Source organism: Carcharodon carcharias, chromosome 7, assembly GCF_017639515.1.
Source record: "Carcharodon carcharias isolate sCarCar2 chromosome 7, sCarCar2.pri, whole genome shotgun sequence".
Lineage (NCBI taxonomy): Eukaryota > Metazoa > Chordata > Chondrichthyes > Lamniformes > Lamnidae > Carcharodon > Carcharodon carcharias.
In genome coordinates this window covers 46,606,318-46,633,042 of record NC_054473.1, presented here as the reverse complement: position 1 = coordinate 46,633,042, position 26,725 = coordinate 46,606,318, and the positions used below count along the sequence as shown (strand labels likewise).

Below are 26,725 nucleotides of genomic sequence, written 5' to 3'. Positions count from 1 at the left end.
TAAACCATCCTTTACCCCAGCATGACATGATCCCATTCATGCCCAGTGACTCATTATGTGCAGATCCCAACTCTATATTACCCTCTAAGTTCCATGAGGGCCATATCTCAGCTCAGGGCAATGAGCATCAGATCAAATGACAGGGCCGTCAGTGCTGGATTTTGCTCTTTCTCCTTCTCCTGAGGTTACTGTGGCTGGGCACATAGCAGTTCTTGGGCATCTGAAAGCAGGAAATCAAAAAGGGAAGGTTGGGGCAAGGGAAGACAGTGGAGGTCCATGGCCACACCATCTAAAGTTTGCTCGGTATGTCAGGTAGCAGGATGTGTATGAGCTGGGAGTTGAGAAGGGATCATAAGGCAGGAACATACCATCATCCTGGATGTTCTCAGTGATGCCAGATACATGAGCTCTGTTGTAGGCAGCCCCATGATGCAGAGCCCGATCTCATCTGTAGATCACAGGAGATGTAGGCATTTTTTGTCTCTAACTGGCTCTGCTCTGCTCCCTTCTATTGTGTTACATTTTGTCCTGCAAGAGAGAGTCAAGAATATTAATGATTGTGTTGCACTCTATTTAAGCGGTGATCCTCCCATAGACAATGATTGGTAAGGGGGGGTCAAAGGTTATGGGGAGAAGGCGGGAGAATGGGGTTGAGAAACTTATCAGCCATGATTGAATGGCGGAGCAGACTCGATGGGCTGAATGGCCTAATTTCTGCTCCTATGTCTTATGGTCTAATTAGCTGGAGATCCTCCCATAGGCAAATAGCTGGAGACATGGAGGCAATGAGAAGTGAATCTGAAATTGACAGCTTTAATAAGTGTGAGGATAAGGGTAACTTCTGGATATTATGTGTAAGTCCTGCATGCCAAGGAGTGCTGCTGGATGAGCGATGGGGATGTGGTGTATCCAGCATCATGAGAAGCTGGTGATATGGTGGGCAGAAAATGGTATCGGTGGATGTATTCATTCAACTTGACCACCTGTGTGAGGTCATTAGATTTTTTGTGGCACTGCTGCGAGGTCCCCAGGTCCAAGCACCAACAATTGGCCTCCTTGGCCATCTGTTCCCAATCTCCTCTGAGGGTTGTCCTTAAGAGCCTCCTGGTCACCTGAGAAACCATGGCCTCCCTCCTCCTGTCCACCTCCATGACTAAGGCCTCCAGTAACACATCCATGATGCTGGAATCCTCTCTTCTGGTATTCCATTTTCCTTGTTTATAATTGCAGCAGCCGCCTGCCATTCAGTTCAGCTTCCCTTTAAGAGGGATAGACTGTCTTTAAGAAGAGAAGGCTGGCTGTACCACATGAGATAGGCAAACACTGTTTGACTCTCTGCTGAGTGCTGAGACGGCCAGCAGCACAAAAGCTGCTTGGCCTAACGCTATTCGCAGGTAAAGGGGGCAATGGCATCAAATTAACATGCTGCCTACATCCACCAGGACTGGTGTGGGAGGTCACAAATTACAACCCTTGCCCAGGAAAATCAATGCGCACCAATTTCTTGTGTCCATGATGTACACTAGTAGAAAAAAAATTAGTTCCACTCATTTAAATTCTTTTAACACTGTTTATGGGTTGTCCAGAAATGGAGATACAATTTTTGACAAAGGACTGGCAAGGGACAGGCATGCTTCCATCTCCTGAGCCCCTTGGAAGAGGGGGCACTGTGAATTATTGGGCCGGTTGTGACAGGCAATTGCAACCAACATCACCGAGAACATCCATGCCAATGGTATGTTACTGCCAAACACCTTCTCAAATCCCAATTCACCTCTATTCCTCTATCTGCCATGAAGTGCAAACTACACATGACCTGATAGGGACTTCTTCCTTTCCACCCGACCCTGCTTCACTCACTCCTACGCTCCCCTATTGCATTCATCCTTTCAGATACCCAAGCCTTCCACCTGCTGGCCAGTGCGGCCTCACAATGATGGGTGCGAGCAAGAGCAGACAACTGTTGCTTCATTTGAAACTTACAGCCATCAGCTCAAATACTGGCGCTGTGCATATTTTAAAGGGTAGTGTAGAGGTGGGATCAACATGTAGTGAGCCACCATGAACGAATGTGTTGCAGCCTGACCAAGGAGGAAGGATAGCACGTGTAACAGCTCTCCAAAGGGCAAGATTGCAAATGATTCCTGTTGCAGATAATTCAGATGAGGACTTTGATAGTATGGCATATTGGAGAATGTTAGACAGAGAACGTGCAGACAGAGATTGGCGCACTGGCAAACCCGCCAAAGAGCAAGTTATCACTGTCATGGGTCCTGGAAGAGTCCAGCTCAAACTTGGCACAGAGTTTTGTGTAGAGTTTGCAGCCCATCCTTTCCAGCATGGAACATGGAAGTGGTGACCAACTCCACTTGCAGACACAGCTGTAATGCAGCATTCAATGGCCAATGTCTCAGGTTCCATAACAGCACAGGCAGAAGCCAGTCAACATCTATACTGCAGTAGAAGCTCAAACTGAGGTCATGAGATTCATACTTGTTGCCATGCAAGCCTAGCTTGATGCCAGGCAGGCTCAGAATGCTGCCATCATGGGTGACATCATGGATACCAGTGCTCAAAGCGGCACGCAGGCCCTCACAGCATGTCCAGTAAACTGAGCTGCAACAAGTTACTAGGACAGCTGAGGCACAGGATGACATCAAGATGACATCTCAGCATAACATCATTCGTTCGCCTCACACTTCCACTCCACCCGTGCCCTTGTAGTTGCATGCCAGGCAGCCCAGGTGCCTGCCATCCAAGCTGAGGTGGTGCAACCCAAAGCTGGGCTCCCAAGGCCCCGAGCTGCTCGAGTGTGTGCTGCAATGCCATCTGCAGTCTCGTCCTCTGAAACTCCACAGCCTTCTAACAGCCATGCTGTAGCTACTGGTGCAATGATTTACCAAACTAAACACAAAGTTGATTTACCCTCAACATAGCACATATACCAGGATTAATCCAACAGTTTTTTTTAACAGTTCCAATTTCCTACCAGATTTTCAGTCCATGGATAAGGATATCTTCTTGTCTTACTAGCATCAACAAGAAGTGTGTGTGGGTGGTGAGATTATTACCACCTTCTCAAGTAGTTATGCCATTATAGGCTGCTTAGTAAATGAGATCTATCAATTTTAAATGTAACCAAATGTACACTCATCCAAATGTAACATCAGGACAAAATAATTGATCAACTCACTTTTGAAGATTATTAAGGAGGTAATCCATGAAAATTCTGAAACATAATGAATTCACATTGTCGAACTTCACACAGATCCGACACAGACTGTTTATGAACTCATAAATGAAGGATTAAGTGTTTCTAAGTTGAATTAGGTTTACTGAGCACAGGATGAACTTAGCATACCTGAAAGGATAAGAGAATCCTATCTCAATGTTCAGGTTACTTTCTGACTTGTTCGCACAGTCCACACTGACTTTCAGCGCTCCAGAGTAACCACCACATGTTGCAAATGCAAAGATTGCAAAAATCTGTTGAGAGAAAAAATATTTAGATTTTGATAGTTTGATATTCTAAACTTAATAGTCTAGCATTTCGCAATACTTTTTCCACTGACAAGGTTGAATGAAGAATCTAAGTTGTAATAAATTACATTTGTAATATGACTCATTTGGAAAATATTTGGATGTTAGTACAGTAATCAGAATAAATTGCACTGTGTGCTTATGGAACTGACTGGTGCGCCTAGACCTTTCAAGTCTGAGGCTTAGAAGTGAAGAAGAAATCAGGATATTAAGCATCCCAGCCCACATATTTCCTGATCTGAGCAATGTAAATGCGAATCTTTTTAACAAATCATTTCAAAAATGTTGCTTCTCTCTCAGAATGAAATATTTAAGAGGGCACCATAATTATAATATACATTAATCAAAAGTTTAGTCTGGAAAATGTTTCATCCCTTACCAAAGTTCTAACATAAATCACAAAGCTCATACATTAGTTCTCAGGTGCTAGCATAGAGAACATCAAAATGAATCCAAAATTGGATGGACATAGAGACAAAAACAGTAATTCAAAATATATTCTGATTCCATTGTATACACAAGAAGTGATAAAGTTTTTTTTTATTCATTCATGGGATGCGGGCATTGCTGGCTAGGCCAGCATTTATTACCCATCCCTACTTGCCCTTGAGAAGGTGGTGGTGAGCTGCCTTCTTGAACTGCTGCAGTCCCTGTGGTGTAGATACACCCACAGTGCTGTTAGGGAGAGAATTCCAGGATTTTGACCCAGCAACAGTGAAGGAACAGTAATATATTTCCAAGTCAGGATGGTGAGTGGCTTGGAGTGGAACTTCCAGGTAGTGGTGTTCCCATCTATCTGCTGCCCTTGTCCTTCTAGATGGTAGTGGTCATGGGTTTGGAAGGTGCTGCCTAAGGAGGTTTGGTGAGTTCCTGCAGTGCATCTTGTAGATGGTGCACACTGGTGCCACTGTGCGTTAGTGGTGGGGAGAGTGAATGTTTGTGGAAAAGGTACTAATCAAGTGAGCTGCTTCGTCCTGCACGGTGGCAAGCTTCTTGAGTGTTGTTTGAGCTGCACTCATCCAGGCAAGTGGAGAGTATTCCATCACACTCCTGACTTGTGCCTTGTAGACGGAGCTCAGGCTTTGGGGAGCCAAGTGGTGAGTTACTAGCTGTAGGATTCCTAGCCTCTGACCTGCTCTTGTAGCCACAGTATTTATATGGCTAGTCCAGTTCAGTTTCTGGTCAATGACAACCCCCAAGATGTTTATAGTGGAGGATTCAATGATGGCAATGGATTGAATGTCAATAGGCAATGGCTAGATTCTCTCTTGTTTGAGATGGTCATTCCATGGCACTTGTGTGGCGTGAATGTTACTTGCCATTTGTCAGCCCAAACCAGGATATTTTCCAGGCCCAGCTGCATTTGGACATGGACTGCTTCAGTATCTGAGGAGTCATGAATGGCGGTGAACATTATGCAAACATCAGCGAGCATCCCCGTTTCTGACCTTATGATGGAAGGAAAGTCAGTGATGAAGCAGCTGAAGGTGATTGGGCCTAGGACACTACCCTGAGAAATTCAAGAAGTGATGTCGTGGAACTGAGATGACTGACCTCCAACAATCACAACCATCTTCCTTTGTGCTTGGTATAACTCCAACCAGTGAGGAGCTTTCCTCCTGATTCCCATTGACTCCTCTTTTGCTGTCAAATGGCCTTTACTGCCTCATGCCGGTTTGGGGTTGTGCTGAGATGGTGGCAAGTAGCTTGTTGCGTCATCCCATCCTCTGTCATTGAACTACATTATGCAGGTGATGTTTGCGTCTGCGCACACTCAGAGGCTGAGCTCCAAGCCATCATCAACAGCTTCACTGAGTCATCCGAGAACATGGGCCTTATGCTAAATACCGGTAAGACAAAGGTCCTCTACCAACCAGCTCCATCCATACTGCACTGCCCCCAGTTATCAAAATCCACAGAGAGGCTTTGGACAACGTGGTCCACTTTCCACACCTTGGCAGCCTTCTGACAACAACGGCAGACATCGATGACGGGGTTCAATACCAGCCTCAATGTACCAGCACAGCCTTCGGCCGCCTGAGGAAGAGAGTGCTTGAAGACCTGGATCTCAAACCTGGCACCAAGCTCATGGTCTACAGAGCTGGTTGTGATTGTTGGAGGTCAGTCATCTCAGTTCCAGGACATCACTTCTTGAATTTCTCAGGGTAGTGTCCTAGGTCCAATCACCTTCAGCTGCTTCAGCAATGACCTTCCATTCATCATAAGGTCAGAAGCGGGGATGCTTGCTAATGTTCACATAATGTTCACCGCCATTCATGACTCCTCAGATACTGAAGCAGTCCATGTCCAAATGCAGCTAGGCCTGGCAAATATCCTGGTTTGGGCTGACAAATGGCAAGTAACATTCATGCCACACAAGTGCCAGGGAATGACCATCTCAAACAAGAGAGAATCTAACCATTGCCCATTGACATTCAATCCATTACCATCATTGAATCCTCCACTATTAACATCTTGGGTGTTGCCATTGACCAGAAACTGAACTGGACTAGCCATATAAATATTGTGGCTACAAGAGCAGGTCAGAGGCCTGAAGAAAATTGACTCTGGTTTTGCTAGGGCTCCTTGATACCACACTCAGTCAAATGCTGCCTTAATGTCAAGGGTAGTCACTCTCACCTCACCTATGGAGTTCAGTTTTTTTGCCCGTGTTTGTCCAAGGCTGTAATGAGGCCAGGAGCTGAGTGGCCCTGGCGGAATCCAAACTGAGCGTCAGTGAACAGGTTATTGCTAAGCAAGTGCCACTTGGTAGCACTGTTAATGAACTTTAGTGATGATGGAGAGTAGACAGATGGGGCTTTAATTGACCAGGTTGGATTTGTCCTGCTTTTTGTGCACAGGACATACTTGGGCATTTTCCACATTGCTGGGTAGATGCCAGTGTTGTAGCTGTACTGGAACAGCTTGGCTAGGGGCATGGCAAGTTCTGGACCACAAGTCTTCAATACTATTGTCAGAATGTTGTCAGGGCCCATAGCCTTTGGACTATCCAGTGCCTTCAGCCATTTCTTGATATCATCTGGAGTGAATCGAATTGGCTGAAGACTGGCATCTGTGATGCTGGGGACCCCCCGGGGAGGCTGAGATGGATCATCTACTCGGCACTTCTGGCTGAAGATTTGTTGCAAATGCTTCAGCCTTATCTTTTGCACTGATGTGCTGGGCTCCCCCATCATTGAGGATGGCGATATTTGTGGAATCTCCTCCTCCAGTGAGTTGCTTAATTGTCCACCACCATTCATGACTGGATGTGGCAGGACTGCAGAGCTCAGATTTGATCCGTTGCCTGTGGAATTGCTTAGCTCTGCCTATCACTTGCTGCTTATGCTATTTGGCATACAGGTAATCCTGTGTTATAGGTTCACCAGATTGACACCTTATTTTTAGGTCTGCCTGGTGCCACTCCTGGCATGCCCTTCTGCACTCTTCATTGAATCAGGACTGGTCCCCTGGTTTGGTGGTAATGGTAGAGTGGGGGATATGCTGGGGCATGTGGTTACAGGTTGCTTTGAGGATAATTCTGCTGCTGCTGATGGCCCACAGCACCTTACGGTTAGTCTTAAGTTGTTCGATCTGTTCGAAATCTATCCCATTCAGCACGGTGGTAGTGCCACACAACACGATGGAGGGTATCCTCAATGTGAATATGGGACTTTGTCGCCACAAGAACTGCACTGTGGTCACTCCTGCTGATACTGTCACGGTGATGCATTTGCGGCAGGCAGGTTGATGAGGACGAGTGCAATTAACTGATGGGCAACATGACCAACCTCATTTTTTCCTTCACTTTCTTCCATGCTTATTTTCAGTAATCTTTTTCAGAAATAAGTTGCCCTGTTCTGTTCCATTGACCAAGCTATTGATTGTAATAGTTTGCATGCACTGCTGATCACCAAAGTGTATTGTCTCAAAAGACAGGAGGTGTCAAAGGAATGCAGTGTTTTGGAAAACATAAACTGAAAACTATATCATCTCACATCTTCTTGCAATTTTGAAACTTATAGACTATTTAAGAAATATTAATTTATGGCAGACTGAATGGATATGGTAGAATAATAATTAAAGATAATAATTAATAATTAAAGAATAGATGAATTACAGTACAGGTTTTATTCATGTCTCTCTACTTGAGCTTGTAACATAAAGGCATTTACTGTAGCAAACCTGCATTTCCTATAATCACAACTTTGAGCTGTTGTGAATGGGTTATTATGCAGAAAAATAATCAATTATCCGTTAATCCTGATATTAAGCACTAGAGGTGCACATGAGATGTCTATCAGTTCAACTGTTTGTTCACATTTTCAGACCATCTAGTTCAAGTTAACATGAGGGTTCAAATTCATTTACAAGAATTATAATGACAAGAATTAAGAACATGACATTACAATGCTTCATTTACACAATATCTTGAGCTACCCTGAAAACAATGAAAAGTCTTAGCGTACTTTCCAAAGTCTTTTAACTGAACCTCTGATGATTATAAAGAGTGATTTAATTTCCCTGAGTCCATCGCACTGCCATAATACAGAAGCTAGTGGTTAACAGTAACGGAGAATAGGGAGAGTCAACAGCTTTAACACCCCAGATGAAAGAAACCCTTCCCCACTGGGCACACAATCATGTTATTAATGAATTCAAGTTCAGTAGGCTCCGGATGTTCTTGCAGATTTTAGTTGCTTTTGATGCCTGATTTGCATAACAAATAGTTTAACCCTGAGAATAATACCTCTGTGTTTGACAGGAAGTGTGCTGTCTGCCATATTGGATTAGGCTACACCACAACCTCTCAGAGTGCACATTGGATGGGGCCCGCTCGCCGACACGTAAAATGACGCAGGATGACATCGGGGAACCCCCGACGTCATCCCGCCCCATTTAAATTTTCAGGAAGGTGGGGTCACAGCAAAATCACATTTTCGCTCAGATGCCAGTATTGTAGCTGTAATTGTGCTAGTTTAAAAGTCTTTGAGGAGGCTTTGAAAAACAATCTGGCTCTTTTGGGCACCAGACACTAATAGGTACATTTTAGAATGTTTTGAGTGTAATTTTTTCTAAAAAATTATGAAGGAAGCTGTTAACATGCCCCAAACAAACTAGAAAATAGTTTCTCCGGCCCCCTTCCACAACTCTTTCTCCGGTACATCGATGATTACTTCGGTGCTGCTTCATGCTCTCGTCGGGACTGGGAAAAATTTATTAATTTTGCTTCCAATCTCCACCCCTCCATCATTTTCACGTGGTCCATCTCTGACACTTCCCTTCCCTTCCTTGACCTGTCTGTCTCAATCTCTGGTGATAGACTGTCCACCAATATCCATTACAAACCCACCGACTCCCACAGCTATCTCGACTACAGCTCCTCACACCCCGCTTCCTGTAAGGACTCCATCCCATTCTCTCAGTTCCTTCGCCTCCGTCGCATCTGTTCCGATGATGCTACCTTCAAAAACAGTTCCTCTGACATGTCCTCCTTCTTCCTTAACCGAGGTTTTCCACCCACGGTCGTTGACAGGGCCCTCAACCGTGTCCGGCCCATCTCCCGCGCATCCGCCCTCACGCCTTCTCCTCCCTCCCAGAAACATGATAGGGTCCCCCTTGTCCTCACTTATCACCCTACCAGCCTCCGCATTCAAAGGATCATCCTCCGCCATTTCCGCCAACTCCAGCATGATGCCACCACCAAATACATCTTCCCTTCACCCCCCTTATCGGCATTCCGTAGGGATCGCTCCCTCCGGGACACCCTGGTCCACTCCTCCATCACCCCCTACTCCTCAACCCCCTCCTATGGCACCACCCCATGCCCACGCAAAAGATGCAATACCTGCCCCTTCACTTCCTCTCTCCTCACCGTCCAAGGATCCAAACACTCCTTTCAAGTGAAGCAGCATTTCACTTGCATTTCCCCCAACTTAGTCTACTGCATTCGTTGCTCCCAATGTGGTCTCCTCTACATTGGAGAGACCAAACGTAAACTGGGCGACCACTTTGCAGAACACCTGCGGTCTGTCCGCAAGAATGACCCAAACCTCCCTGTCGCTTGCCATTTTAACACTCCACCCTGCTCTCTTGCCCACATGTCTGTCCTTGGCTTGCTGCATTGTTCCAGTGAAGCCCAACGCAAACTGGAGGAACAACACCTCATCTTCCGACTAGGCACTTTACAGCCATCCGGACTGAATATTGAATTCAACAACTTTAGGTCGTGAGCTCCCTCCCCCATCCCCACCCCCTTTCTGTTTCCCCCTTCCTTTTCTTTTTTTCCAATAAATTATAAAGATTTTCCTTTTCCCACCTATTTCCATTATAAAAAGAGAAAAAGAAAAAAAAAATATTTATTTATTTTTATTTTTTTTTTACATCTTTTATGCTCTCCCCACCCCCACTAGAGCTATACCTTGAGTGCCCTACCATCCATTCTTAATTAGCACATTCATTTAGATAATATCACCAACTTTAACTTTAACACCTATGTGTTCTTTTGTACTATTGTTGTTGACATCTTTTGATGATCTGCTTCTATCACTGCTTGTTTGTCCCTACAACCACACCCCCACTCCACCTCTCTCTCTCTCTCTCTCTCCGCCCCCCACACACACACCTTAAACCAGCTTATATTTCAACTCTTTCTTGGACTTGAACTCAAGTTCTGTCGAAGGGTCATGAGGACTCGAAACGTCAACTCTTTTCTTCTCCGCCAATGCTGCCAGACCTGCTGAGTTTTTCCAGGTAATTCTGTTTTTGTTTTTGTTTTAGAAAATAGTTTTGTATATTTTTAAGAGTCAGTTCCAGTCATTTAAGATCAGAGGAAAAATTTTCCCCCCTGGTGCGGGAGCAGGCACGGGTGGGCACGCCTCCAATCGGTGCCCCCAATTGGGGGCCCGCTGCCATTTTACATGGGCGGGTCAACTAAGGCCCACCTAGTGTGATGTCCACCAGGTACCCTGTGTGGGCGGGGGGGATTCCATCAGCTGGGAGTGTGCTCTTTCACACTGCCTCAGGGAGATCGACTCTGAATTAAAATATGTAATACAAATGATAGAAAAATTTCCCTGAAATGTCCCCTCATGTGATGAGTTGGGACATGTCCATAACTTTTATTGAAACCGTTATTAAAAATTTAAATATCCTCATGAAATCTCATCCCGCCGGTGGATGAAGTTTCATGCTTTTTCCGAAGCCCGCCAGGGCTTCTGGCCTGCCCGCCAACCTTAAGGCTGGACTGGCAGGTCATTAGTGACTTTAATTAGTTTTTCAATGGCCTTGGCTGCGCACCAGCCGACCTGCAAATGAAAATGACACAGCGTGACATCGGAAGTTCCACTCAATGTCATCCCGCGTCATTTTACGCATCGGTGAGCGGGGCCCCCCCCACTTGCCGACTGGAAGGTCCTGCCCCAGGTTATTCACAGCTGGTGAATTGACACTGCAATTAAAAATGCTTAATTTTTGGGACAAGCCTATTTTCAGCTGGAATAAGCAAACTGTAATAAATTAACTCTAAATATATCAATGGATATTTTTAAAGCAATTTTATTGCTAAAAATTACATTTTTAAGTATTGACATGTTGCACTGGTGCATGGCAGATTTTGCTAAGCTTCTGTGCAAATGAGTTTGAGCAAAAACCTAGTGAGAAAAGCACATTTCAAATTGGCACAATTCTGGGCACAATATAAGTCGGCATCACCAATTGTGCCCAAGGTGAAAACTCTACCTTGCTGAAGCATAATTTCCACCCCTTTGCATTCTATCCATCTTGAGAAGTAAGAATGTTGTGTTAGTCTTTTTAAATTTGGCAGATCAATGAAGCTCTATCCTAGGACTAATTACTACATTCCTTTCCTCGGACAGATTGAGGCAGGATGAGAAAACATTAGGCTTTGCTCATATTACAGATACGGCCAACAGAGTAGGGGTTATGCTTATATTGTAATGGACAAAATTTCAGTTCAATGATTTTTAGGGTCAACAGAACTCTAGAAATGGCAAAGAAAGCTCTGAGCAAGATCTTTCAAAGACTTATTCTAAGAGTTTGCAAGAAGGAAAAGAAGCTCAGAAATCTCAGAAATGTCTTCCATAAATGTATTACAAAGTGATTATACCTGTCATCTTTGACAACATAATTTGCCATAATAACATCCTTTCCTATGCTATCGAATAGCTCATGTTTAGGTACTTTGGGCTACATTTTCTACCCATTAACTATGAATGGATGACAAATTTGTTGCCATTGATCTAAACATAATTGGGAATCCATCTTCAGTAAGGTTTTGACCATTAAATCAAAATGTTCTAATTATCTTACCAATGGAAGAATTGATCAATCTTATTTTATAATTCCTTATAAAATATTTCCTTATGTAACCTCATTTTTTGTTGTAAAACTTTTGTAGTAAAACTAGCTTCATGCTTCTTACGTTACTCCTGTTAATTAGTTGCTTTTCATCCCCTACTGCTTTTGTTGTCTCATGATTTTTTTTCAAATTGCTTCCAAGGGGAGAATTTTCTCCCTGTCAGGGGAGCTGAGTGGGCGCGGGCGGGCACATAGCCGATTGCTGCCCGCAATCAGTGTGCATCACCATTTTACGTGGGCAGGCCAATTAAGCCACCCAGTGTGATGTGCGTCCAGAAGCATTGAGCACTCCCTGTGCGGGCGGGGGGAGGAGGGAGTCGGGGCATGTGCACGAATGAGTGCAGAGATCTCCTTGAGGCACAGAGCTGCCTCGGGGAGTTTAATTTCGTTATCAAAAACTGAATAAAAGATTTCAAAAAATTAGTTGGACATGTCCCCTCATGTGACAGTGTCACACGAGCTGGGACATGTCTTTGAATTTTGTTAAACATTTTTATTAAAATTTGAAAACCTTCATGAAACCTCATCCCACCCGTGGATGAGGTTCCATGAAAAACGCGAAGGCCGCCTGGGCTCTTCGTCTGCCCGCCAACCTTGAGGTTGGATTGACAGCCCTGTTAAGTGTTTTAATTGCTATTTAAATGGCCTTAACAGGCCTTTGACAGTTCAGCGGGTACGCAGCTGACTTTGGTGACGTCAGGACACACACCCGACGTCACCGTGCATCATTTTATGTGTCGGCGAGTGGGGCCCGTCCCCGCACATGGACCGGAAGATTCAGGCCCGCTATATCCTTATTCATTCATTGCCCCGCCTTGATGCCTTCCAACAACATTAATAGCAACTTTCATCTTTAATATAAAGGATTTCACCAAGGCACTTCATAGACAGATGTATGAGAAATGGATGTTGACCCACAAAGGGAGTGGTGAGGATTACAGGACGGCTGTCTAATTCAGGGACTTCTCTGTGCTTGCTATCAATGCTTCTTCTGCAACAGAGTCTCGGCTTTGTGGGCAGAACAGCCCTGATTGCATTTTTGCCTTGAAATGGAATGTTCAGTTAGAGGTTTTTCATCCAGTGGTCTAACTGAAAATCTGAATGTCAGTTGAAGCTTGGCCAATGCCACTCACCAGGCATATATCAATCATTTCCATCACTCGTTTCTAGGGGTACCCATGAGAGTGGCTATTTTCCCTCAGTCCCAATGGGAAACTTTTAGCTTTGCTTCAAATACTCAGAAATTCTGACCTCAAAAATTATAAACTTATGACATGGGAAATTCTAGATGCAACCCCAGGGGAAAAAATCAACTAGTACTAGAAATGCATTCCTGAAGACACTAGGAATAGATACCAGCCAAATCGGTGTGAGTTCCTCATTTGATTTAGACTGATATGTTGCCAGCACTACTCACGATGTTTATCAGCAGCTCATCAAATGTGGGGGGGGCGACTGGACAATCAGGTTGCCACTGACACCATTTAAAGACAGCCTACACCTCATAAAGGAGGTATAATTAGACTTTACTTAACTCAATCAGTGCTGCATACTGTAAATGGCAGGAACAACAAGTGCAGGGAGATCCTCCTGATCTCCTGATTCTTGGATGCTACGCTGGAGGATTTGGTGGTAGAGGTGATCAGGAAGAAGGAGGCGATGGGCAACAGAAGGATTTCAAGGCCAGTTGCCTGGAACCAGTGGGCAGAGATGGCTGAACAGATCAATGTATGAAACATTTCTGATAACCCTTGCTACAACAGCTAACTCTTTGCCCCCTGTGCTCTTTCCAGGTTCATCAGAAGTTAAGGACCCAGACAGATGCACTGTCACAAAACCTTACTCTTAGAGGCACCAACTCTTCCTGCTGTTAAAGATCTGACAGCCAGGATGATAGGTGGACCTTCCTCTTCCTCCATGGCTTTCTGTTGATTTTTTCACTTCTGCACTTTCACTTTTTCATCTCCACATGGCTACGAGGGTTTCCTCCTTCCCAAGAAAAAGGTATGAAGCATGCAGCACACCACCATCAATCTAGAAACTCTCTCAGGCCTATATTACAAGATGCCTTCAGACCTATTCAGGCAGCGGAACTTCTGTTTGTGAATGTCAATTGTTTGCTCAATCAGAGCTCTGGTAAAGGCATGAGTCTGTTGCAGTGCTCTTCACCATCTGTACACATGTTCCTAAGAGTCGTCATAAACTTTATGCCCAGGGGATACCGTTTGTCCTCAAGCAGCAGGCCTGACATCCAATGGCCTGAGCAGAACAGAGAGTAGAATGCCTGGTGCTGGATAAATATGTATTAAGAATTGCCAGGAAATCAGGCATGATGCGACTACTGCCATCACATACCAGCTGCACGCTGAAAGCCCTTCCTGTTGATGTATACTTTAGTTCTTGATATTGTCCATACATGTGGGTGCATTCCATAACACCCTTAATTTGTGGAAAGCCTACTATTCTGGTGAACCCCAGAACGTTTTCTTTTTCGCTTTGCTGTGTCCATGGGAAATCAGATGAATTTTTTGTGCTTAGCAAGGGCGACCATCATCTGCTCAATGCAGCAATGCACTCCCAATTAATTGTCGCTGCTGATGCCATCTATTGCAACTTGGAATGCCTATGAGCTTGTTCCCTCTATACCATGCGTTCATGCAGCAACCCATAATTTCCCATGCAGTTTGCACACACTTGTTCCTCTTGAGTTACTGTGCTTCTTGCATGGTTGTGCAAAAATGTTTACTTCTGTGGTAGATAGGGCACAGGTGATCACTACCTGAAATTTGCAGACTCATCAATGATTTTATCCATGCAATCTTATCCAGCCCTGCAACACCTCCATTGCCCATCCCCTTCACCAAATCTCTACACTCCTCTGATTCTGGTCTTTTTTACGTTCCACTCTCCTTTCACCCAACATTAGCATCCCATGCTTTCAGACCCATGTTCTGGAATTATCTTCTTGTCACTGCCCCTTCACATCTCTCTCCTCTTTTTAAGACCCTTCTTTAAACCCATCTTTGTGACTAAGCTTTTGATCACAATTCCTAATCTCTGTCTCTTTGACTTGGCATTTGTTTTTCCTTTCTGCAAAGCACCTTGAGATGATTTTCAATAATAAAGGCATGACACAAATACAAGTAGTTCTTATTATTAGTTTAGTATCTATACAAAAGGTGCATACAATTGTTTTTAGAATTAAGCTAGACTGTTTGGAGCTTCCAAGAAATGGGGATTAGTAAGTGAAAAAATAACTTTGAGGAGACAAAAGAAAAAATTGGTTTACAAAGTCTCATTTTTTTAATCCAGCAGTCTCCTAAGAAAAATTATTCCATGTATCATAAAGCATAAATGAATTAATGATCCAATAGATTTTAGTAAGTATATCAAATACCAAATAAACTTTTAAATATTTATAACAATATCAAAGGTCAATAGTCTAGAAAATGAAACATTTAAGAGGAATATTTTTTAAAAAGTCTTAACTCGCCAGCTATAATTTTGTAACAGGGAATACAAAGGAATCAGCAGTTGTATGCTGTATTTTCCTGAGGTGCAGTGAGGTGACTATTCCACAGGGGCCAGTCAGAAGTGACAGCTCAATTAATGGCCATCTTGTTACAACACTTGGGCTATATAGAATACAACAGTAGAGGAAAATTGAAAAATGTACAGAAAATATGTAAGCCAATCAACAGCTGCAAGAGAAAGATAGATTTGTGTAGTTGGCACGATGCTTCATTGGTAGTAGTTCTGATTTTTCACTGTAGGATGGTAACCGATCTGCTGAATTTCCAGCATTTTATGTTTTCATTTCTAATCGCCAACAATTATGATTTCTCTTTCAATCTGTAGTGCAGCTCTTCTGCATAATACACAGGAAATTATACCATCAAAATGACAACCAGGTTAAAAGATTTAATTTATCCAGGGGGAAAAAATTACACTTTATCAAATTAAATTGGAAAATTGATGTTTTTTTGAAACCCACATTATTCCAGTTCCCTACTGAGCGACAACAGTATTTAAAAATATATTATAATTTTCCTATCAATCAGTGTCAACTCTAATAAATTAGTAACTAACTGTGGAACCTGTGATAAGCAAAATCAAAAATTGAGAATTTCTTATCTACAGATATAAAAGCTGAAATCACTTCACTGTAGGATTCACATAACAATAGGATGGTAAAGAGAGGGAAGGGGGAATAAATTGATGGTAATGAAGGAGAGAGGAAGAGAGAATTAGTGGAGAGAGAGGTATTGGGGTGGCAGGAGATAGAAGCTGGGAGGGATGCAATGCTTTGGGGTGAGGAAAGAAGAAGGCTGGTGGGATTAACTAGGGGAGGAGAATGCCTGCAGGAACTAGGGAAGAGATAAGAGAGTACCAGTTTAAACTTAGTTGAAAGAGGAGAGGAGTGGCAGATCACACTGAAGGTATTCTGTTTCATGTAATCGCTCACAGGGGTGAGTTAAAGTTGAACCCAGTATGTCAAGTATAGTTGATCATTTTGAGATTGCATGATGTGGAAAATACACAACAGCAAAACACCTATTTCTCCCAATGTTTATTTCCATTGACTACAAACAGGCTGCTGATTTGTTATCACTCACTTTACACTATCGCATAAAATCAAAATGTGTCACACCACCCCCCCACACCCCCTCCCCCCCAACAACCGAAACAATGTCAGAATGGAGCCAACATGCTCCATGCTACCCACTCCACAGCCATAAAGCGCTGCAGGGCAATTAATGAGGGCTAAGTGCGATTTCTGCCCCTCATTTGAGAAGAAGTTTCGCCCTCTGAAGCTGCCAGGAAGACATCAGTGACCACTGCCAGGACTGCAGAAGAAGAAGACCAAGATCCATTGATCCCCAGAGTAAGTAAGTCTGGGGTCTTGAGCTGGGAGAGTTTGGATAAGTTAGGAAGGGTGGTGGTGGTGGTTGTGGGTGGGGGGGGGGGGCGGGTGAAACGACGGGAACAGGATGGGTTTAAGGGAGGGAGCAGGTAGGAAGGAAGGGGGGTTTCAACCTAAGGGGACCTCAGGCCCCACGATCAGCAAAGGGCAGCCTCCGAAGAACAAACCTTCTCACCCTTTAAGCACTTCAGTGAAAAAATTGGGCTTCCTGTTCCCACCCGGCTGCACACACCAAACACTTTATGGCATGGACAGCGTATTATGAGGGTCAGTTGGCTTGATAATAAGCCTAATAGATCCTTGATTATTTACTTAAACAAGGCAGGCAGGCTAAAAAAAAAACAGAATTACCTGGAAAAACTCAGCAGGTCTGGCAGCATCGGCGGAGAAGAAAAGAGTTGACGTTTCCAGTCCTCAAGACCCTTCAACAGTTCTGTTGAAGGGTCATGAGGACTCGAAATGTCAACTCTTTTCTTCTCCGCCGATGCTGCCAGACCTGCTGAGTTTTTCCAGGTAATTCTGTTTTTTTTTGTTTTGGATTTCCAGCATCCGCAGTTTTTTGTTTTTATTTTTTAAGGCAGGCAGGCTGTTGATTTCGGTGCACGCCTGTCCACCACCCCCCAAATTTATGGAGATGAGCTCAGGGGTGTGCAGGAAGGTGGTGGGGTGGATGCCTGCCCTATTTTTCTTGAAGCCCCCACCCCTCCACAGGAATCATGCCTGCCGGGGCATGTACAATTCAGCCCATAGTGTTCTAAATGCTGTAGTACCAAATGAGCACAGTCGGATTTAATTAATAACACAGTTACAGGCCATTCCTATATATGAAGCGGTGTTAAACAGCAATTACTCTCCTAATTTAATAGTCAAGAAAGACATGAATAAAGAGATGTCAAGATTCATTATTCTGTGAAAAATATGATTGAATGATTTTACTTGAAAGTTTTATTCTAGATCTCCAGTATAATACATAGGTTATCCTTTACAGGCTTAAGTAAGGAGAAAGGCTATTATAATAAGCAATTCCTGTGTTTACAAAGTACAGTAATGACATGGAGATGATTATTTCAAAATCCTCAAAATCCCTTCTGAACAGCATTTTGGGTATGCCTACACCACATGGACTGCAACGGTTCAAGAAGGCAGCTCACCACCACCTTCCCAAGGGCAATTAGGGATAGACTAAATGCTGGCCCAGCCAGCAAAGCCCACATCCCATGAATGAATAACAAAAAAAAAATTCAATTGAAATCTATGGTATGAATACAGTGCTCTATTTTAATATCTTTAATACCTAGTGCTCTATTTTAATATCTTTAATACCTAGGTTAGGTCACAGCTAAACAGTTTCTCTGAAAGTGGGTGGAGATAATGATAACACCCCTGTTTGTCTGTTTGTTTGTAAATATATCTCAAAAACTAATGGACAGATTTTAACAAAACTTGGTACACAGATAGAGTATTATCCAAGGAAGAACTAATTAGTTTTTGGCAAAGGTGCAGATCTGGATCCTAGAATTTTTTATACCATTGGGTGATAGGACAAATTGACTTTTTTCAAAGAATGTTGTGGGTTGTTTGACTTACAATGCTGTTGTTTTAGAATGTCGTGGATTGTCTCAGCTGCTGATATGGAATTTGTCACAGCTGTCAAACTGTGAGCAGAGTTTTCTGAGCAGGTTGTTGGATGTGGGTTGACCTGAAATCTCCTCAGTGAGATGGAAGTTCTTAATAAAAAATATTTCATTTTCAGCTTTGTAGCTACAGAGCATCAACCTAGTCAGGGAAAAGTCTTAAGAGCTTGGTAATTATAATAACGTTGAGTTAATACAGCGCGGTGGAGATATGCACTCTCTTGAGTTCCCTGTTCACTTGTTTTAACATGTGTTCACATATTATAATCAACTTATAATCATACTAGTTATTTAATAATGAGTCATTGTGCATTTCAACCAAAGTTACCTGTGCATTGTGTGCTGCATTAACAGGTAATAGACAATGATTTTAGTTTAGGAATGTAAACTATATCACTTTCTGGTCAACATAATTTCAATTCTTGCGTGTTTCAGAGTGATTTTCTTTGGTTAAATACCAAGGGTCAAAATCTTTCCTACTTTATGAAAAGTAGACAAAATGTCTTTTTTATATTAATGAACCTTTAGGGATTCACAGAAAACATAGGAATGACTGTTAACTTGTAGGAGTGCATAGAATTTAGTGTGAGCAAGGGGTTAAACTCACGTAAATTAATAGCATGTTGGGAAGCTGACTCCAGTCTGTCAACTTTTGTATTTAACTGCAGCACATTAGGTTGCAAGCAAACAACCCCATTGAAAATGAGGTGTGTTATCAGTTTCAATATCTTAATTGCTGAGTTAGAGAGAATGTTATTGTAGGTCTATGGGGTTTCACAGGCTTCCTGGAACTCACCTGTGGTAACAAGGTGAGAAAATTTTGTAATGGCTACTGAGAGGGCTGAAGACATGATAGGGAAAATGCCAACAGTATCGGAAACTCACAGTTGATTTCTTGCCTGATTGGAGAAAGGTTTTGTTCACAGCATGTGTGCTCTTCTGTTCCACTTTGGAGGCTGGATCTATTAGATCAGCCACTTATGCTGTTTTACTCTGGACCTCAGATAAGGACCATGATAACCATCAGCACACTAGGACCAGAACCAACAGCAGGGACGGCAACAGCAGGAACAAGAACAGCCTGCTCCTCACAGGCCTGCCACTCCATAGGAGAGAGGGGATGAACAGAGAGAGACAGCTCACAGGAGGCCATACCCACAGCATGGTTTCCTTAATGCGTTAGAACACTAGTGTCGAAGTGGTTCAGAACCTCCCATCAGGTGGTGGCAGACATTTACAGCCTGCTGAAACTACAGCTGTTGCCAAATCTTGTGACCACACTTTACCAGTTGTGAAAGTCACCACCATCCTCAGTTTCTTTTCTCTGACTCCTTTCAGGCTCTGCCAGAGACATTTGCAGTTCACAAATGCATAAAAAGAGTAACTGATGGCTTGTTTGCCAGGGCTGCCAATTATATCAGTTTTACCACTGATGATACCAATCAGAGTGATACAGGCACCGGGTTAGTGACTCCAGCTGGCTTCCCTTAGTTGCAGGGCATCTTTGACTATATCCCCGTAGCAATTAAAGCACCCTCAGATCATCCAAAAGTGTTTATCAACCACAAGGACTTCCACTCTATCAATCACTCTATCACAAAAAGACCTTTAAGCAGTTGTGCTCAAGATTCTCGGATAGCTGCTATGATGCTTTTGTCCTGTGGTAATCCACCCTCCCTGATCTCTTCACACCTCAAATTGGACTTGCCGGCTGGCTGCTTGGAGTCAAGGGATACACACTCAGAATGTGGCAATTGACATCCATGAGGATCCCAGCAATTGAGGCCCAGGAGTGACACAATGAAAGCCATATGACAACCAGATGTGCCAATAAGCAAGCTGTTAGCATGCTGAAGAGACACTTTTGGAGGTCCTTTAGCTGGGGTCTCTAAAAAGTGGTGGTGTGCTATACTGTTCACAACATTGCATAGCCTCATGATTTGGACCTGCACAGAGCACAGAGCTCTTCAGGTGATTCTGAGGAGGAGGAAGAGAAAGAGGAAGAATGTAATGCAGCCAAGCTGCCTGCAGCAACATAAACTGAAACCCAGGATGTCCTCATTATTGTGAGATTTACATAGGTTTCACCATCCCCCTTCCCAGCCCACCGTTCCCCAATACAAAGCAATCCTGGAAATAACCAAGCATCACATGCGCAGCTGCTCATCACTCAGAATCAATCCTTGCCTTACCATTCATCTCACAGGAACACAGAAATAGAAATAGACAATTTAGCCATTGAGGTCTTTTCCACCATTCAATGAGGTCATGCCATGATCTGTGATCTAACTCCATATACTCACCGCTGCTCCATATTCCTTCATACCTTTGACCAACAAAAATCTATCAATTTCAGTTCCAAAGTTAGCAATTGCCATTTGTGAGAGTTCCACTCTTCTACTACCCTTTGCATGAAGAATAGTTGACCTGCCTGGTTTGAATTTGAAACAAAAGCTTTGCAGTTAACAGTTCTCTGTTGCATTCTCCATGGTGATGCCTCTACCAATACAAGTTCACTTGCCAACCAATCAGCACTCTCTTCTCATGCAGTATAAATTGTTGCTCCCTTTACTGTTGGTTTATCTTGCATAACTGTCTTGATGAATGCAACATGAAAAGCTTTGAAAGCATGTCTTTTTTTTCAGCAATGCTGAAGAAGTATTTTCTAACTTCACTCCTGAAAGGTCTGGCTCTAATTTTTAGACCATGCCCCCAAGTTCTAGACTCCTGACTAATGAAAATAGTTCCTCCCAATCTACCCCTTAATATGTTGAAAACTTTGATTAAATTGCTCTTTAACCTTTTAAATTTCAGGGAACACAGTCTCTCCTCTTAGCTTAATTCTTGGAGTCCAGATATTATTCTATTATATGTTGCACTCCATCCAAGGCCAAAATATCCTTCCTAAGGTATGGTGCCCAGAACTGCTCAGTACCCGAGTTGTGTTCTAACCAGGGCTTTGTATATCTATAGCATAACTTCTATCCCCCTGTATCCTAGTTCTCTGGTTATAAGTTCCAGCATTCCATTTACTTATTTGATTATTTTCTGTATCTGTTCATGATATTTTAATGATCTATATGCCTGGACCCCTGCTGTTGCATGAATTTCAACATTTTGAAATACCCTGTCCTATCCTTTTTGAGTCCTAGGGGGTTGACCTCACATTTGTCTACATTGAAATCTGTCTGCCACAGTTCTAGTCATTCACTTTATTAATCTATCAACATTTCTTTGTAATTTTACACTTCCATCTACACTTTTTAATACCGTATATCTATGTGTGGCCTCTTATCCCATTATCCCATCATCTATGTCACTAATGAATGTAGTGAATAGTTAAAATCCCAGCACAATCCATGAAGGGCACCACAAGTCACATCCTGCCTGTTAGATACCTGTCCACTATCCCTACACTCTATCCTTCTGTTCAGTCAATTTCCTAGCCAGGTCGATAACTTGCCTTCAATTCTGTGGCTTCAACTTTTACTAACAATTTCCTGTGAGGGACTTTATCAAATGCTTTCTGGAAGCCCATTCAAATAACATCTATAGGTGGTCCCCTCGCCACTACTTTAGTCACCTCTTCAAAAAATTCAATCAGCTTTGTCAAGCCTGACTTCACATTTATAAATCCATGCTGGCTCTCTCTGATCAGCTGAACATTTTCAAGGTGTTCAGTTATCCTATAAAGGTTATTCTATCCTTAATCACAGGCTTCAGTCCGCTCCTGGCTACAGGTTACATATGGATCTGCATATGATCATTCACAGAAAGTGCTACTGTCTCACAGCAATGCCTGGGTTCCAATTATCTTGCAACCTGAAGAAGAGTCACATGGACTTGAAACATTATCTCTGTCTCTCTCTCCACAGATGCTGTCAGAGCTGCTGAGTTTTTCCAGCAATTTTTGTTTTCGTTATTGTTCAACCTACACTGCCTTCAATCCAAAACCAAAACCATTCCAATCTTAGTCATTGAGCTTCAGTATGCAGATTACACTTACCTGCGTGCTCACTCAGAAACTGAGTTCCAGGTCATTGTCAACTCCGTCTCCAAAGCATATGAGAAGATGAGCCTTTCATTAAACGCTCAGAAAATTAAGGTCCTCTTCCAAAAAGTTCCCATTGTACAACACTTCCTCCCATTGATTATGATCAACAACGAAATCCTGGAAAATGTGGACCATTTTCCATATCTTTGGAGCCTCCTCCTGACAAAGGCAGATGTAGACGATGAAATTCATCATTGCCTTCAGTGTGCCAGCTCAGCCCTCAGCTGACTGAGGAAAAGAGTATTTGAGGACCAGGATCTCAAATCCAAGACTAAGGTCATAATTTGCTGGGAAGCAGTGATTCCAGCTCTCCTATATGGTTCAAAAACTTGGAAAACTACAGCAGGCAGCTCAAAGTACTGGAGAAATATCACCAGCATTGTGTTCACAACATCCTCCAAATCTGGTGGCAAGAAAGGCAGCAGCATCCTCTCTTAAGCCAACTTGTCCAACATCAATAGGTGCATCAAGCAAAACCAGCTCCGCTGGGTCGGGCACAGGTCATATGCCTGACGCCAGACTCCCGAAGCAACTGCTCCACTCAGAACTTGATCATGGCAGGAGACTCCCAGGAGGACATGGAAACACTTTAGGGATGTCCTCAAATCATCTCTGAAGAGGTCACACATCCCCTTCGACTTATGGGACTTATGGCTTGTGAGCATCCAAATGGTGAAGGCTCATCTGGTAAAGTACCGAACGCATCAAGAGACTTCATCGGGAATGTGCAGAGGTGAAGTCGAGGCATTGGAAGGGACCCACAAATGTCCAAACAACCCATTTACCCAACCATTCAAACACCACCTGCCCTGCAGAGTCTGCAGATCGCACATTGGACTTATCAGCCATCTCAGAACTCACCGAACTGGAGTGGAAACAAATCATCCTCAATCCTGAGGGACTGCTTAAGAAGAAGAGTTATAGGCTCCAGCAATTTCCCAACAACAGATTTAAGGCTAACTGGTCCATAATTCCCTGGTTTCCCTCTGTCACCTTTCTTAAATAATGGAGAATTGTGACAATTTTCCAATTTCATAACTGAAAAGGTCACTTGCCAGGCAGCAACCAAAAATGGACAACATGGCAACATATGGAAATAAATATTGTTTACATAGCTCAAAAAATTAAACAGAAACTTACATTCTAAAATTACGTAACACATCCATGAACATATCCTTTACTCTTTACTCTTCCTCTTCCTAGCACTTGAATGCTAGCATTCCACCAATACCTCAGCAGACAAAAAGGCAGGCTGCTCAGATCCCTGCTCTGACTGCTGAGCCACTCTTGGCTGGTTTTGGAATCCATAAGGGTCCCGCCAAAGACTACTCCACCTGCTCATGTGCAGAGGCAGACTCAGCCACTGGGACACGAGGCAGAAAGTGGGGTACTGACTGAGGGGTGGGAGAAGGCAACAGTTGAGAAGTGGAAATGCTTTGACCCAAGTCCCCACTTTCCCCCTTTCCCTCTTTCACCTAATGGTCCACCCTCAATTCCCTGATAGCAATGAACACTTTGCTTCAGCTCAATGAGTTGATGAGGCTAGGGTTTCATATATCCCATTTACGGTGACATTCATGGTGTGCAAGCCATTGGTGAGGCCAGCAAGCACTCATTTGATTGCCTCATTTAATGTTCCATACAATGACCATTCTTTCCATGAACGAAGACATCACTGCAAAGGCCTGCAACATCATGCCATTCATGTTTGAGATGGATTCCTGTAATCTCTCTGAAAGCATGCACAGTGTGGCTGGAAAGCCTGCCAGCACATCACTCATTCTCTGCTCTGTTCCAGAAGTATCCTCTTTACAACTGCCTCTGAAGTTCAGCTTCTGCATTTGTATCTGCATCCAGCTGAGCAGAGCTTGGAGTCCTGTGGCCTCCAACACAGACTCTTTACTGATGTTCCTGTCTCCACCACTGGTCTTGCTCACTTGCATTATGTGAGTCACCAGCTTAAAACACAACTAGCTTCCTTTCCCGTCCCACTCGAGTGTGGGTATCTGAGCTGGTGCATGGTCTGCATGAGCCCTGTGAGTCTAGTGACTATGACAGAAAGTTGTATAAAATTGCATGAAGGCAAGTGTCAGTATCACTGGTGGATGGGCATATGGGGATATGTCTGTGCATGGACAGGGAAGGATGGGTTCACCTGTAGTTGGTATGAGGATTGATGTTCTGGAGTAGGTTTAACAAGGGAGAGTAAGGAGGTTGGAGTAATCTACACATCAGGATGTAGTTGGATGTTCCACTGTACTCACCTTATCTGCCACACTTATGTCATTAAACTATTTTCAACAATGAAACCAGGAGTGAGTATCACACTCGCTGTTGAACTTCTCTTGTTTTCATTAGCATGCTCTGACAGCTGTCAGTGGGAAACAGGATCTCACTGTGTGTCCTTAAAGCCCCAGCATTACATCCAGGGAGGCATTAATAAACCAAGGTGCAGCCTTTGAGCTTGTGAACTCCAATCTGTCACTTATTTCTGTTCTGCTCCCAACTCCAGAATCCATGAAATTTCATAAATGTCTCTTTAAATACTGGAGTTGAAATTGACTTATAAGGGTTGTGATCATTCCTGCTCAAGCTAATTCACTGTGAATCCCAGAAATAATATATTAATTCAGCAGCTGGATTAAAAAGTCACTGGTAGATGAGCTGCGTAAAGGCAGCAACTCATAACAATGCCCCAGAAATATTACAATTTGATTCCTCTCAAGCAGCTAACAACCTGATAACTGACATAAATAAAATGCTGAGTTATAAAGTGAGGACAATATAATATAAATCAAAGGAAATCACGCTCAAACTCCACAGTACTCTGGTCAGAGCAGACTGTTGAGTACTGTGTTAAGTTCTGATCATTAAGACGCAAGGAAGATATTCATGTGCTGGAGGCTGAACAATAAAGAGCCATGAGGCTGATTCGAAGTAAGACAGTAGAAGGAAAGACAAGAGTAACATGGGCTTCTTAGCTTTAAAAGCAGATGTCTGATAGTATATGAAAGGCAAACCCAAATAAACTCTACAAACCAAATTTTGAGTCAGGCATTTGAACACAGGTTCAAACTACTGAAAAGGGAATTTAAGACTTATTTTGAGATTTTCTTCTTCACACAATGAAGGATCAATAAATGAAATGGACTCCCAGATACAGTATTTGGATGTTCCATTGGATGGGCTTTAAGGTATTTTGGACAGATTAACTAAGATAGGCTGAATGATCTTCCGCAGCTGTAATTAGCTTGTGCTCTAGTGAAATGAAAGAAAGTTTGTTAATCCTATGTGCACTGTGAAATTGGAGTAGAGGATGGCTCAAAGCACACCGAGATTAAGTGATAATGTGCGTCACATATCTCATGAAATCAAGAAATTCAGATTGATAGGGTAGGCACATTTTGAAATGGAAGCAAGTATAACAGCAAGACCCAACTGAGGAGCCATTTGCCACATTGTATAATAGTGAAAAGTCTGGGCCTGGAATCCAAATTTACACCAACATTTCTCACATGACTGATGCTCTGATTCAAAATTCACACATTCATTGAGGTCATTAACTTCTGGTCTGGCCTGGAGAAAAATATTCATTTTAAATTTAACTCTGCAGCTGTGGAAATCTGAATGAGTTCCTCTAAACAACAAACACTTAATAAGAGAATGGGACGATACAGCACAAAAAACCCCCATTGAGGCCAATGGGTAAAACGCCTTTTTTCCCTCCTGTTGCCGTACTTTGTGCAAAGCTGGGATGATTCCACCCTTTGTCTACTTTAAACAAAATGTTATTGGTCCCTAACCAGATTTAACAAAAACTTAGGGGCTTGGTTCAGGATCATAACATAAATTGGGGGCTTATCTGATATCATAATACCACCATGGCTCAAAGCCTTGAACACATGAGCTCCTGCAGTGAGACAGTGATCAGTGTCATGGAGAGTCATATGCAGCAACACTCGGATTGGATGTAGGCGCAGCATGCTGACATGCACAGAATACAAGCCATACTATGCAACCTTGACCAGTCCGGTGGTGCTGATGGTGCAGAGATGGTGCAGAGTGGATGCCAGTTGCACCCCAGCTGGTATCCTCTGCAGCCATCCAAAGTGCCAGACTTCAGCTGAGGCAATCACCGGGGAGGATGAGGGTGCCGCAATAATCACCCTTCTTGACCCTGCTGACTGAAAGACC

The 26,725-nt window shown here is 43.3% G+C and overlaps 1 protein-coding gene across 1 annotated transcript in view; it reads right to left on the bottom strand.

The window, feature by feature from the left end:
- The window catches only part of synpr (synaptoporin), a 563,003-nt gene that overhangs the window by 234,630 nt on the left and 301,648 nt on the right, over positions 1-26,725 (bottom strand). The window contains exon 3 of the mRNA XM_041190864.1: positions 3,362-3,486. Within this exon, the coding sequence (XP_041046798.1) occupies positions 3,362-3,486 (125 nt within the window). The remainder of the gene's footprint in view (positions 1-3,361; positions 3,487-26,725) is intronic.